The sequence below is a fragment of the Homarus americanus genome, unplaced genomic scaffold (assembly GCF_018991925.1).
Source record: "Homarus americanus isolate GMGI-L3 unplaced genomic scaffold, GMGI_Hamer_2.0 scaffold26957, whole genome shotgun sequence".
Classification (NCBI taxonomy): Eukaryota; Metazoa; Arthropoda; class Malacostraca; order Decapoda; family Nephropidae; genus Homarus; species Homarus americanus.
In genome coordinates this window covers 129,824-144,637 of record NW_024720028.1, presented here as the reverse complement: position 1 = coordinate 144,637, position 14,814 = coordinate 129,824, and the positions used below count along the sequence as shown (strand labels likewise).

The following is a 14,814-nucleotide window of genomic DNA, read 5'->3' as shown; positions in this document are numbered from 1 at the left end:
ATTGGAGTGCTCTTTCTTTAAATTTTGTGAAAGGTAAATTTTGGTATAATGTTACGTTTTTATTGTATATCACCTGTATTTTTAAAACTTTTTGTTTTCTAGGCTTTGATGATGGAAAATGATTTTTTCCGAAACGTTCGTGATTAAAGAAACCCAACTTAGTCCTCTTCGTTATATATATATATATATATATATATATATATATATATATATATATATATATATATATATATATATATATATATATATATATATATATATATATATATATATATATATATATATATATATATATATATATATATATATATATATATATATATATATGTGTGTATGTGTGTGTGTGTGTGTGTGTGTGTGTGTTAGTTTGGATTGGTTTAGGTAAGGGTTTGGATTGGGTTAGGTTCAGTTGAGTTAGTTTGGATTGGGTTAGGTAAGGGTAAAATCCAAACGCAAAATTTCACTTTAGTTTTTAAAAACAACCACAACGCGTTGTGGTCGCCTTTCGCTTTCTTAGCTCAACATATGCACAGAAATAGGAAGACCTTGTACTGTGCGTGTGTACTGTTCACACATACAAGTCATGATTTAGTGTGTTCGTCCTGCGCGGTTGTTTATAGGCGTATTTCTTAATGTTAAGACAATCTTTTTTTTATATATAATTTATTTTCATTTTCCTCAGTGCTGGGTATAAATCTAGTCGGAATCTTCTGATTAGATTTCACTCACGCATAGCCTAGTCATTCTCTGACAATTCTGTGCAATCTTGCTGATCCGATCTGGTTATTTTTCTGAAATACCGATCCCAAACCCCGTTTAATCTGATTAGCGCTTTTGATATACGTCTGCATCTCTACTTCATTAATACAGTATTATGTGGACTACTCTGTTATATTATGGAGATACTCGCTTGAAAATAATAGTTTTTTAAACTTCGACATTTGCCTTAGGATTGTGTTAAGTGATGTACAAATGTCATCTTACGTCCAGTTATTAGTGACACAAAAAGCATGTTGCGTGCTATGAGGTAGTTAATGCAGTTTTAGAATCTAGAGGGATATTGTGAAGTTAATCGAAAAACACAGCTTGGACGGCGATAATACTACAGTATTTTAGCAAACAAAAACAAGTTAACGAGATTTCGAGTAACCCCAAGTTACCAAACCTCGTGTACTGTCCTACTTACAAAGGTACTGTATGCCTATACCCTCTTTGAACAGGTGAAATTGGACACTTTTCGATTGGATTATAAACTAAGAAGTCTACAGTATATTGACCACCTAATTTTTTTAAAGAAATACATAAATAATATATATTTTTACGTTGTCTTACGACTGCAAACATGTTGGAGGTTCATTCATTGAGCAATGTGTTATTCCGGATCCAACGTACGATAAATACCTGTGAAGGCTATATGACTTCATATTCTGACTGCTGGAAAAATTACTGTAATGAGTCGTCATATAGAAAGGCAGTAATGAGCCCATTATATTTTTATTGTTGCATGCTATAGGTGCATCACAGGAGTAATTGGGTGAATAGGATTTGAGGTGTTTATCCCTGGGTCACACATTAGTTACGTTCGGTGTTGAGTGAGCAGATCTAGTATAGTCTTGCTGTTTTGAGCTTCGAAGGGAAATCTGCATTGAACATGAGTTTGAGTTTAGAATGTGGTAGTCGTATGTTTTCAGTGAGGTGTGAGCTTTGATAGGCGTGCCATTTGAATTCTAGAGGAATTATGAACGTGAGTTTGAATGTGATACTGTATTATTTTACTGGCTAGAAGATTGAGCACCTACAACACACACTACAGGTTTTGGATATGTGGTGTTATAGAAAATTGTTATAGACAAGTTATCGTATAGGAACACAAATAATAAATAAAATTAGTTGAGAGGAACAGAACGAGAAAAGTGCTGATAATTTATAGCATAAGGGAAATGAGATGAGGGGAGAGTGGTAGATATATAGTTAATGGGTTTGAAACTAAAGAATAGAAGGGCCAGGAGGCAGAGACTGGGATGGGTGATAGATATTCAAAGGTGATCCCCCAAGTTAGACACAATATACGTAAGGTTATTGAAGGCGAATAATATTGTAAAACATTTATTTTCATAAAGGCTCAAGTTTTGAGCTTTTGTCTTTTAAAAACAAATTACACAGAAAGGTTACCGGTAACCTTAAAATGCTAAACAACGCCACCATTAAGGCACTAGTACTAGTCAACGTAATTGACCACTTACACGAAGCTATCACTACAATTTTGTTCAAACTTACAACTGTAGAAAATGTGGAGGGGCGACTAATATTTAGATAACAAATATAACGAAGTAGGAATCAGTATCACCAACTTGTTAGTTCAAAGTGAGTGCAATTACTTAAAACTCCAGGTTAAAATTGGTACATACGAGTTTGAAGAAATAATGTAGAACTATGTTATTAATCACAGAATTAATTAAATATTTCATACATTTCCCTTCATCTAGGAGATTTTAATTTATTTTTGTCCGTGCCGGTCGACCCATTCTTTTTGGTGTGTTTATTTTGTGCTGACTTGTATCTAGGGTTTTGGGCCCCAGATTTACCTGCGACTTTTATCATAGGTTTTCCTTCCCCTCTAGGCCCAGCGGGTTTCTTGGAGTTCCCTAATTTGCCTCCCCCTTGGGGCCCCCCAGTCCTCCCTTCTCCCTCCCCGTGTGGTCCATGTTTCTGTTGTTTATTCTTCTTGTTCTGCGCCTTCTTCTTCTTGTTCTTCTTGCCCTTCCTTACATAGGGGGCTTTCCTCTTGGTGAAGGATTTGCGAATGTTTGGAACAAAGGGTGCGGCTACCAACGCGTCCTCAGGCGCGACCGCTTCACCATCCTGTCCAAGACCTGAAGGAGAAGAGGGAATTTAGATAAGGGGGTTGGGATGAGTGGCTCCTCTTCTGTATGATTTTAAAGGACTACATCAAATTTGTGATTAAAGAGACTACTTCCTGGTTTAAGTTTGGAATAAAATTAAGATGGTGGAAGTGAAGGGCGCTGAACAGGTAATGTGAAGCACGGGTAATAGTGAAGGGCGCTGAACAGGTAATGTGAAGCACGGGTAATAGTGAAGGGCGCTGAACAGGTAATGTGAAGCACGGGTAATAGTGAAGGGCATTGGACAGGTAGTATTAGCTGTGTAAATAAGGGAGAACGCCTTGGTATACAGGGTGATCTTGACAACACACCCTGTAACACATCATTGTCCACTTATTAAAAAAAATCACTGTCGCAAGTTACGAGTGGCATGTTACACTCACCAGGGCCAGCTTGGAGCATGTCGACCGAGTCTTGGAGAGGCAAGGCGATGGGACCAACTAAGCCTATTCCCTTATTCCTCTTGTTCACATGTAGCTGCTGCTGGGCACGCTGCGGGGAGGTAATACAAGATGTGAGTTGTGAATTGAAGAATTTAAGTGAATGACGTAAAAACAAACAAAACACAAAAAAGACACTAAAATGTGGATCAATGATGGTGTACGTGCATCTGAAATATTGGAACGAATATAAACATTAAGAAAACTGTCTCAGAAAATTGCGAAATAATGCTGAGAAACTGACCAAGTTTTGAATACACAGTGGATAGCAATTTTAAACCATTTATGTATCAAATTTAGGTAATGTAGCTGTCCACTACTGATATGCTTATACCCACCCCTTCCCACGCTCAAGATGTACTGTATATTGCTATGTACCGCCTGGGGGAACATTTACAGACAAGAGGAACTAATACCACGGTGCGTTTTCCGCTAATGAACTTTTTAGTTTCAATGTTCATACACCGTTTTCTCAGGTTTCATTCAAATCAATCTCCCATCTTTTATAATTTAAGTTTGGGTACCGTTTTTTCACCCAAATTGCAGCCAAAGCCGCGTTATTAAAAATCACTTCTACGGTTGGTTTGATTTACCAAAAAACGATAAGAGGAAGGCTCGTCTTATAGCCGCCATTGAGTTTATCTTGTGATTCAACATTCGTACTGTACGAGCGGGCCCCACATAGTCAAAGTTCAGCGTTGTGCCATAGAAAAATAAGTAAAACATCAGATTTGTCCCCTGGCAAGCATGAAGATTGTTTGGGCACTGCTGTACGACAAGTGCAAGGCGTCAGTGGGTTAGTAGTGACTCGTCCGCTTCTCAGGTTACTGCCCGGGCATGCAGCGGCTGCTCCTGTGCTGTGTTCGTCTTAGTTAAGGGGAAGGCTCTTTACAGTCTCCCCTTCCTTTTGTATTCATAAGTGAAAGACAGTAATAAACACTGGTATTGTAGTAACTGAACGATAGCCTATCTATATAGGGGAGTTTATAAACATTGGTATATATAGAAGAGAAAGGTAACCGTAATAATAGTTATATGCAACCATAATGTTAGCTAAATCATATTTACTGTACAATTGTGACTAAGGATGAGCTATTAAATAGAGGGGGGTTGGCTGTGATGCTTGGTAGAAGTACGAAAGTCGTCCTCAGTCAAGGACTTGACGTAGGACACAGTTATAACTACTGTGTATGACTTAAATTATGTAAATTTGTTATTGTATTCAGTTAAAGTGGGTACCATAGGACACTGGATAGAGCACTCTTTTTACTAAGCCTTCGGTACACAAGGAGGCAGCATTGCCGCCTTCACTCCCCCAAGTGTAAACTCAGGTACCCATTTATAGCTGGGTAAACTGGGAGCGCCCGGTAATCGAACTACCGACCCCTGGTACGGGAGGCGAATGCTGTATCCATTCAACCGCCGCGCTCCACTTTGTGTTTGATATTGCAATAAAATATTTATCCAGGAAATAATGGGTGTCCGCCAGTATAAGGAAATCATCACTAAATATTAATTTTGATGGTAGCGAACCATTTATATATACAGTATATTTTTCTAGTACTGTACGATACAGTGTATAGACCCAGATGATAAATTATGAGCGGATAATTAGGTAACATGAGGGAGAGAGGGGAGGAAATGTGGTGAAGGGTGGAGCGGAAATGGATAAGATATGAGTAAGAGGTGAGTTAGTTCAGGCTGAGTAAGAGGTGAGTTAGTTCAGGCTGAGTAAGAGGTGAGTTAGTTCAGGCTGAGTAAGAGGTGAGTTAGTTCAGGCTGAGTAAGAGGTGAGTTAGTTCAGGCTGAGTAAGAGGTGAATTAGTTCAGGCTGAGTAAGAGGTGAGTTAGTTCAGGCTGAGTAAGAGGTGAGTTAGTTCAGGCTGAGTAAGAGGTGAGTTAGTTCAGGCTGAGTAAGAGGTGAGTTAGTTCAGGCTGAGTAAGAGGTGAGTTAGTTCAGGCTGAGTAAGAGGTGAGTTAGTTCAGGCTGTGCAATGGAAGGGGTTGTAAGGGGGTGAAGCTGTATTAGGAAAGGAATGTGAAATTTTGTAAGTAAAGGAAAATTGTGTAAGGAAAGCTTTCAATTGTTTCAAAGAGAAATTAGCGAATGCGTACAGGACTGGACAAGACGTTGAAACCTGTGAGATTACGTGGGAATAAACACACATGCTGGCTAATATGTTTACCGTGTGTACCGAGCGTTATGTAGGTGCGCGTATAGTACTGGGATTTTATAAGTAATAGTTCAGTAGTTGAAAAAATTACCTAGAAGAGATTTCACTCGGCGGATTCCCCGGTAACTCGGGATGAAAGCACTCTACCGGCAGCCAGTGTTCCAGGTGTAAACATGGCCTAGCCCTGGCAGTATACTACACCAATAAATTGTCGACGCTCTCGTAAAAATTGTCCTGTTGTGTCGTTTTTCTGGTTCCCGAACGGAACGACGAAGAGAGATTTATGCAGGAGTAATTTGGAAGTATGTACAGGCATTACTATAAGTTTGGATATTTTGCAAGAAATGGAACATCTTCAGACCATTATTAGGTGCTAAGGAAATAATATTAATCACAGCATAGCTATCAATTTTAACTGTAGGGTTTTTGTCATATTTGGTAACAAGGTACAGTACAGTATATCCCTTATACCCTTAGGTGACCTGAATAGACTATCTTTTGAGCCATATAAAGCAGTGCATAGTGTATTTTTCTTTTAGTTTACTTTGTTATTGTCTACTCTTGAAGTTTATTGACTAGTTTATTGTAGACAAATTCGTGTTCTGAATTTATAAAGATAATAATGTACATATACAAAAAGAAAAGGTCAAGGGAAAAGGTTTGTACCCAGTTTCACATTTTTCCAGTCCCTGACTATGTGGAGAAGCAATATTGACATGTTTTTAATGTCACGTGGACCAGGTGCAGTACAGAACTGTTAGCACAATTGCAAGTCAGTAGTGATTGGACTGTACCAGTAACTAGTGATTGGACTGTACCAGTAACTGCAGATCGTGTGCAGTTGGATTGATTTTTTTAATACAAATTGTCTGCACCATAGGGCGTAATACGAAAGTAATGAAATGCATTATGACTGACTCCCAGTTACTGAATCAGCTAAAAATGTGGTGGTAATACTGTACACGGGGTTTACATTGTTATCTGATTGTTTATTTGGAAAAGTAAATTTCAAGTACAAAAATAGCAATAATTATGTGTAGTTTAAAGTTACTGAGTGTTTTCTAATAGGGATAAACTCAGCCTTGCCTTTCCCATTTTGACAATGTCTCTTATCATTTTAGAGTATTGGCAGTACTTAAGGGTTTTGGGAGGCGATGAATAATTAGGCAAAGAATACCTCATAACCGTTTCCAATAACCCTTGTTTTTGTAGGTATATTATATTTTTAACGTGCATTACAAACTCATCACTGGAATTATTCATGCAATTTATTACTTGATGTGTCGTAAACAAGATCAGTGTTTCAGAGTTCACATACGCTAAAACGGCATTACTGGGTGTGAAATTATTTTTCTTTCTTTATTTATACAACTTGGAGAGTATTACAAGCTGGTGATGGATTATGGTTAATAATTACTGGATTTAAACTCGTACATTCAAGCATGAACACTTTCATAAGCTGCCCAACTGGCTCCTGTTTGTGTCCCTCTGCTCTCCCTCACTCTTTCTACCATCTGCTTTATTGGCAGTGGTTGTGTATGTTGCAGAGGGGAGGTGCTGTTGGAGATGAAACCGCCATGACGCAATATTGTTACCTCCTGGTTCTTGTGGCTGATTAACAACACTTTCTGTATGATGGGTTGCACTAAGCACTCGACCCCCATTCATTTTACTTGTAATGACACAACAATAAGATAGATATACAGTGGCTAGGTGGTAACCTACACATCCATGTGCACAATTCCATCTCAAGACATGTTACGGACACTTGACAGTTGAGACACCTACCATCCCAGTTTACTCACGCCCAGGTCAACACCCTCGCATCACCACAATGGCTCCTCAGCGTCCATAGAGTGGTCCCTGAAGGCCCACAAAGTTCTCCCCAGACTACCTCGTTACCAAGTCAAATAATGCATTTATGTTTCAAGTTCCCCATATCTTTGTGAGCGTGTCGACGCTGATGGCACCCCAGGGTACATCATGTTGTGAACGATCATTGTCAGTGTCAGTCTACAGGGGATGGAGTCAGGCTATGGGCGCTCAGGTCACTGGGTACAGAGAGGGGCTGTTATCACTAAGGTTACTGGGTACGTAGTCAGGCTATTGATACTCGAGTCTTCGATTACGGAGCCTTTGGAGACAATGTCAGGTCATTCTAGACCCAATGTGGAATTTATGTAAGGTCGATAGATGACGTTAAGTGTTTGAATGTGATGCCAATAGAAATATTTTTAAAGAAAGAAATATAGAAAATTTCCTTTAAGCTTCTTTCTTCTCGTAACCTTTCATAAAAACAGAAAACGATTTCTACTGAGTGTGTTTATACCTAACATTAGTTAGCCTAGTTAAACCTATAAAAATGAGTGTCCGTAGAGCTGGCAGGGAGCTAGGTGAAATTACGTGTATGGCAGGTGATACACAGGGGATAATTTTTTGTAATAAATCTCGCAAAAAAACCCAAAATATTTTCTGTATTACAAGGTACGAGGAAAGTCGTCCGGTGTATAGATCCGTTGTTTTGTTTTCCTGGGTGAAAGCGTATTTTTTTTTTTTCGGGCATTAGCCCACCCGGGTACAGGTCACTGACCCACTCAGGGCCTGGGGGGCGAATATATTATAACAATAATGATAATTACTATAAAGTAATAATCAATAAAAAATGTAATTAATACTACCATTACTAATGAATACGCATGAAAAAAGAGATGAAATACAGTATGTATGTTGTGTTGTCAAAGTAAGAGAAACCATTGAGACCCTGCAATGATTACAGTCAAAGGCATTCACCCAGGATAAAGCTGATGATATAAATAGTGTCTTTGTTTCTCAAGAGAGTATATTGTTATCTATCCCCGCAACTCTGATCCTCCCCGAGCCTCCTCTCCCTCAGTCACAATACTGTACTGTCTAGTTTGAGGGGAAGAGTTCCTGCTGTTTAATCACGGGAACATTGAGCTTCTTGTTGTGATGTTTCATAAATATAATTATACAAAATGACAGAAGTGTCAGATAATGATTCACTCAGGGGCTGGGAGGAGGGGAGATGAACTAAGTGATGCTGGAGACGTAGTTAATGTCATGTGTTGAGGACGCCTTTTAATAATGCAGTACCGGTATAAAAATGTATTAAGGTTTGGTCCAGTATGTGGTGCACACTGCCAGCACAACCTACCCTTCTTCACTTAGGAGTTTGTGTGTGTTTCTGTGAGTGAGGGAGAGAGGAATAACACAGTCGTGGCTGGAGTCACTAACATTCTGCTCGTTGTGGTAGTTATTATCCTACACAGTATATTGGTGCTCGATCGACCGTATGTAGTAGAGTCTTATGCAGCTGTTGCTCCATTTTATGACACTTTGTGGGTCTGGCAGATGCGTTCTTATATCTCTTCCTTGGGACAGACGAAGCACGTGCCACGGAATCTAATCACGAAGTGTAGCCTAATTGTACGGTACTGTACTGTACTGTATATGAATAATCTACCTGTACAACTTAGCGTCAGCAATCAGTACACCAGTACTGTATGCCTGGCGCCCAGTGACTTTAGTTACCTTTATTCTAGGTATTAACAGCTTTTTTATATAACACATTGACAAAGTTTTTTTTTTTGTACTTCATATTTAGTATAGTTTCAAGCTTTTGGGAGATCTTTGAAATAAGCTTTTTTCGGTTTAACGCTAAAATTTAATTACAACCTTTTACATGATAGGTAAAAACTATTAATGGTCGCCTGGCTGATCAAAATAGTAAAATGGAAGCAGTAGTTAGATGGACGTTCATATAACCAACGGTGAAAAAAAAAAGGTTTCCGCTACTCCCGGGAATTCAGTACTCTGCAAACTAATTTAGTAGGTGGTAGACACGGTGATAAATTGGACTTAATATGTCAGTGGGTGATGGCCAGGGTGTAAGGGGCCGACCAGTTCATTTTCCGGTGTGGAATTTACTGCCCCTCGGCGGTGTATATGCGGGGGCCTGGACCACGCAGTGTACACCTTCCCCTGTTAAATCATGGGTATGGAGAGCTATTGTCTTCGTATAATAAACGTATAGCAACGCAACCTTTCCCTTCTATTGGGACTTGAATCCAGGACTGCGAGATGCTGCAAGTCCCAGATCTACTCCCCTCTGCTAATTAAGCAAAACACCTTCCAAGTATGGTCTCTAGAACCCTCCACATGCAAACCTTAAGAGTACAGATTGTTGGTTACCGCTGTACAATTAGAAGAGACCATCCAGGTACTAACGAGACAGTGTCTCATATCCACTGTGCTGGCGTATTAGTGGTGTTACTTTATCCATCATTCAACTGTTCCAAAATACTCAAGTAATTTATTTACTGTACAGATCTTTTGATTTTTGTTTAAGAACTAGACATAAAAAAATAATTTTAAAGTATATTTGAGGATTTCGTGTAAATGGAGAAGAGGCTTCCTCACTGACAAGTACATGGAGAGTTTGAGCTGAAGACATTGGGTAGAAAGTAATAATAGCTGGCATCTTTCACAGGAAGGATACAAATAACAATGTGTAAGAAAAATGCGGCTCTTAGCAGAAACAAGGGTTAATAAAATGAAAAAGCTGCATCTAGAAATACAGCCTTAACTAATAAAATCTATCAATACCGTAAAGTAGAAACGAAACTTGTGTTCATATTAACTACAAGAGAATCTGCTGTTAACTACCTGCGAGAGGCTGCTGCTGTTAACAATAAAAAAACAAAAACTTTGAACGACTACAAAAAAGATTCATAACAACTACCTGGAGGAACAGCTGCAGTGCCACTAACAGTGCCACCACCAGCAGGAAGAGGCAGTTCAGCTCAAGAACGCGTCCGGACAACTTCATGGCGGCATCGTTTTGGGACTTGTATATAGGCGAGGCTGCTGGGACACTCTCCTGGTACTCACGCCTCTTAGTTACTGTCTGTCCTTGAAGAACTTATGTCGTGTTTCTTGACATCTCAGAAATCACACTTGTCTACTGTGTTTTACTCTGCTGTAAAAGATGGGTGACAGAATTATATAATGTAGTTACAGTGGCCGCATACTGAATGAACACTTGGGATTTATATACATTGACCTACACACTTTGCATCTGAAAGTTTAAACGATTATATGAAGAGATAATACACTACGCAATGACCGCTTTACAAATCAATAGCCTGTCACGTGGCAGTGCCAGTTTTATTGTCAGCCTTCATATCACACTCTTCTTACACTGGAGTCTCGTTGTTGATGTCCGTGCTGCATCACCTCGTGTTGTAATAGCAGCCGTGGGTGGGTGGTCACGTATCGTGGAGCGTTCACAATGAGCTCCTTCCTGGCCACTTGTCCGCGCATCACTCTCGCGTATTATGATGCACAAGGGTGGTGCCGTGGCCCTCGGGCGGTGACGTCATGGCGTCCTCGTAGCTCTCGACTTGGCGCGCTCTTTAGAAACTAAACTATAGTTTATTTTAAGTCTTCAATACTGTTGGTGGGTTTGTGATTCCTTCCACAAAAGCATTGTGCATTGGTTTTCAAACTTTCTACGTGAAATTATTTAAAAAAAAATTTTGTTTGATAATTATCGGAGCTGTAAGCACACCTTGTAACGAGGCATTCATTCCCACTCTCTCTTGCTACAAGGCGTTTACTGTTGTCTAGAGCTGTACTTTAATATGTAATCTTTTATCGCGTTTCCCAACAAACACGCATTAATGTAACACGTAATTCATCAGTACAACACAGTCTCCTGTACAGCACTGCTGGTGGTGTGGAGCAGGTTGATTATATTCCTATTGTTCAGTGGTGTTTATAGATTTATGTATTCATATGTAGTCTAAGACACCTTTATGTGTCAGTGTGTTCTTTCACTTTGTTCCTGTATTTTGTACTGTATACAAATATGCTTCGCCCAGATTAACTTGTGAACATCGTGACAGTACCAAGTTCGAGTTGTATTAACTCCTTGGGGGGTTTTGTTCAGTGATATTCTTTTTCAGTTTGCTGATGTTCACGGAGATATCGACCAGCTTAACGTTTTTTTTAGGCAATTTCAGAATCGTATTTTTGTAGTTCCGACTCTGGATCCGTTAACTATTAGCGCATTGAAGCAACTAGTGTTCGATAAACAAAATCCCCCAAATTGTTTGGATAATTATGCTCCTGTTGTTAAGTTAAGTATTATCCTTTTGACTATCGAGTGTTCTGTGAAACCCTATTTTGGATTTACAGGACCTTATATAACTACTCAACTGTTACTATAACCTCCCCTCCCGAGTGCAGGAACTTTTTACTGCTTGGATACTGATACGGTACAGTACCATTAACAAACACATCCGGAATCTCGAAGTGTTCTTGAGAAGGTTGGATTGTCTGGTTGAGTTTGTGACATCCATATCAGTTTTAGGTCGCCAGATGACCTTTGTAACATCCGGTATAATGCATAGTCTATTATGATTTAGGGGTTTGTTGACAGGCAGTTTGAACGGTTAGGATCCTTGTAAGACTTGAACGCTAATGCGATGTTATTATTGTCTGCGCTTGAGTCAACAAAGATAAGCTAAACATTGCTTGTGTTCGTAATAAGATGATTTTGTTCTGTCGAAAATATTTATGAAGGTAAATGTATGTCGGTATGACAAGGTCGCCATGAATTGATAATATTTTGGTGACCGTGGAAAGTTATGTGATTCGGGCGTATTCTCGCGGCGGAGTGAGATAGCCAACAGCAGTTTATCTTGCTGGCACTGTGACGTACTCAACGACTAATATCACCGGGTTTTTCTCTGTATTATCGCTCGTGTTGTGTGAAAGCCAGAATACGTACAGTACTCACATTGCTATATATATTTAGTAACTGTTTTTGTGTAGCTATAAGACGTTTTTCTTGAGATAGGATGTTATATCACGAACAGACCTTGTGAAGCAGGTTTTTCCGTGTCTCATTCAACTAAAAGCAGAATGTAAAAAGGTTTGAAGGCTTAGTTGTCCTTGAAATTATATTCTTTATGTTGGATTTGGCTTTTGGACAAAATAGGACATTCACCTGTCTCGACTGGCTATACATCATGACAGGATGACCTCAAACCCCCGGAAGCGTGTCCACTACGACTACGCCCGTGACACTCATTCCTGAGAAGTCAAGCTTGTCATACTATTTAAGTTAAGAGACATTATAGTTTAACAATGTGCAAGGTATACTGTGAGCCACGTGTGTGCGTTCAGTGCTGTCAGAAGCGTAATGAAAAAAAATAAAAGGTGCGTTCATGTTGGCAGAATGGTGATTCAAGACGAAGTACAGTATATACGTCATGTTATTCGCTAACACAGTTTAGAGTGTTTGTCACAGCCTGTATAATACACAGTACCATGGGTCATTACTAGCCCCTCATGCTGGTTTAAAGAGGATGTCAGCATTGTTTTGTGTTTATTACCAAACGTGTTCAAAATGTGGAGTTGCTAAACTTTAATCGTTCGGATATGTATCACATTTTCACACATTCATAGCGCCGATTGGGATAGAGGTACACATTAATTTTGTACCTTCTTGGGTCTAGTGTACGGTGGACCACCTGTGTAGCGAAATACCCTTCGCCTTTAGTCTATTCTTTTGAAATTTACATTTATTGGATGTTATATTAGTCATTCATAAACAGGTATATTGCTAAAAGGCGGTAGCCATTAGTGTTCGTGCAGGTGTCTTGCATAGAAAATGTGGTAGATATGTTTTATCAGGATAAGGCTGTTTGAAAACTTCAAGGTTTGGCCTCCAAACTGATGTTGCTCTAGCGAGTCTTCTCAATGACTTCATTTCACACAAATTTAATGCATTGTTAGAATATTCCTTCAAAGGTGCTCCTTCATGCTGATTACATAACACACACGTCACTAATCCGGATGTTACTACCGAGTGGTTACTATCGTGAAAATGCTGAAGGTCAAGATAAAAAGAAAAAACTTTATCAGTCACTCACTTCCTGTAGTGTGTCGCCTTAACAACACGAGCATTGTGCCGACCACTGCAACAACACGCACGATCTTAGGTGCAGCAACGTGTTTTGAAGTGGTTGGTGATACACTGTTTTGTTCGGTGTTCTGGCGACCTGGGGAACAACTTGATCTCTACTCGCCTACCAGTCAGCTCATCTTCACTCATCGTCTCCCTCTGGACGATATGACTGCTTCATGTTTGCTGTTAACTCGTCAGTATTTACTTGATGACGTTACATGTATAATGTTCTTGTATACTTTATTCTTAACACTGTTTTTAACTCACACTGGTCATAGAACACAGAGAAGCCAGGTAACGTTATCATCCCCAACGAATGAGGACACCTGACTAGTGATGAGCCGTGTTGCCTATTGGGAGTTTTATATCTCACTCCGCCATGCGTGGAGCTAACGAGAGCTACTACCGCCAGATAGCATATAAAATGTAGCCAAGTGTATGACTACTCCAAGTGATGATGATGATATTAAATTATTAATTGTTTTAAATTTATATATATATATATATACTATATATTAAACGGCTGGTGGATTTTGGTGGCAACTCAAGCCGTTGAGGATGAAGAACAGTGGAATTTACTGTTACCATTCATGATTTTGTTCTCTTTTATATTCTGTACGTATTTCATAATTATATCCTTCTGTATATATTTTTGTAGGCAGAAATGGTTGTTTGTAGAAGTTTTTGCAAGTAAATACATGAAACTAAATGACACAAAAGCCACGTTTTACTAATTGCCAATATTAAGTGCAAATACTGTTAGGTGAAACGTGACGTCACACCCTTTAGGGATGCCAGTTAGCCTCATTATCTTGCACATAACATAGGCTTATTAACTCCTTAATTACTGAAGTAGCACAGGCAACCGTTGCTAGAAGTCGTCCATTTAGTTGTAAGACAGGTGTAATGTATATAGGTATGTTCGTTTGTCTGTTTAGCTTGTTGGTAAAAAAAAAGTGACCGGTCGTTGCACTCGGGAAGAACAAGAGAAGTCAGCAAAAACGTCTACACAGTTTAGCTGACACTGAATCGGTTTATTTATACAATATTTAATTACCCAATTTTGTACATAATATTGTTCCATAGGACCGATCTGTTAAATGCGTGTTTCATTCACAAGTTTGTCGTACTTGCTGATGAAATTAGTTGAGTAGAAAATAAGACAAATTATTTTACTACGGCACTACTACTGGCACTTGACACTATTAGGTCCCTGCCACACTTGCATTTATCCCTCCTTCACCACGTGTAACTCTCGCTAACAAAACAAGGCACTCACCGTCCCCCCACCCATCAACTAC

The 14,814-nt window shown here is 39.3% G+C and overlaps 1 protein-coding gene across 7 annotated transcripts; it reads right to left on the bottom strand.

The window, feature by feature from the left end:
• Nucleotides 1-2,093: 2,093 nt before the first annotated feature.
• LOC121860363 lies at nucleotides 2,094-13,882 on the bottom strand. 7 transcript variants are annotated; one of them, XM_042357466.1, is made up of 4 exons: nucleotides 13,781-13,882; nucleotides 10,277-10,516; nucleotides 3,287-3,395; nucleotides 2,094-2,873 (listed from the first exon to the last, which is right to left on the bottom strand). In XM_042357466.1, exons 2-4 carry the CDS (start codon nucleotides 10,364-10,366, stop codon nucleotides 2,479-2,481), a joined length of 594 nt encoding a protein of 197 aa, XP_042213400.1. In that variant the 5' UTR covers nucleotides 10,367-10,516; nucleotides 13,781-13,882; the 3' UTR covers nucleotides 2,094-2,478. The 7 variants fall into 7 exon arrangements, with proteins under 7 accessions (XP_042213400.1, XP_042213401.1, XP_042213397.1 ...); XM_042357467.1 differs by having other exon boundaries at nucleotides 10,277-10,513; nucleotides 13,479-13,866; XM_042357463.1 differs by having other exon boundaries at nucleotides 13,479-13,865.
• Nucleotides 13,883-14,814: the final 932 nt, after the last annotated feature.

What these genes read in the sequence shown, in the direction of transcription:
- LOC121860363 (XM_042357466.1), bottom strand. Translation starts at nt 10,366, where the DNA reads ATGAAGTTGTCCGGACGCGTTCTTGAGCTGAACTGCCTCTTCCTGCTG. An exon ending in TGCAGCTGTTCCTCCAGGTA is followed by an intron (nt 3,396 to 10,276) that starts GTTGTTATGAAT and finishes ACCTCCCCGCAG; the next exon opens with CGTGCCCAGCAGCAGCTACA. An exon ending in CATGCTCCAAGCTGGCCCTG is followed by an intron (nt 2,874 to 3,286) that starts GTGAGTGTAACA and finishes CTTCTCCTTCAG; the next exon opens with GTCTTGGACAGGATGGTGAA.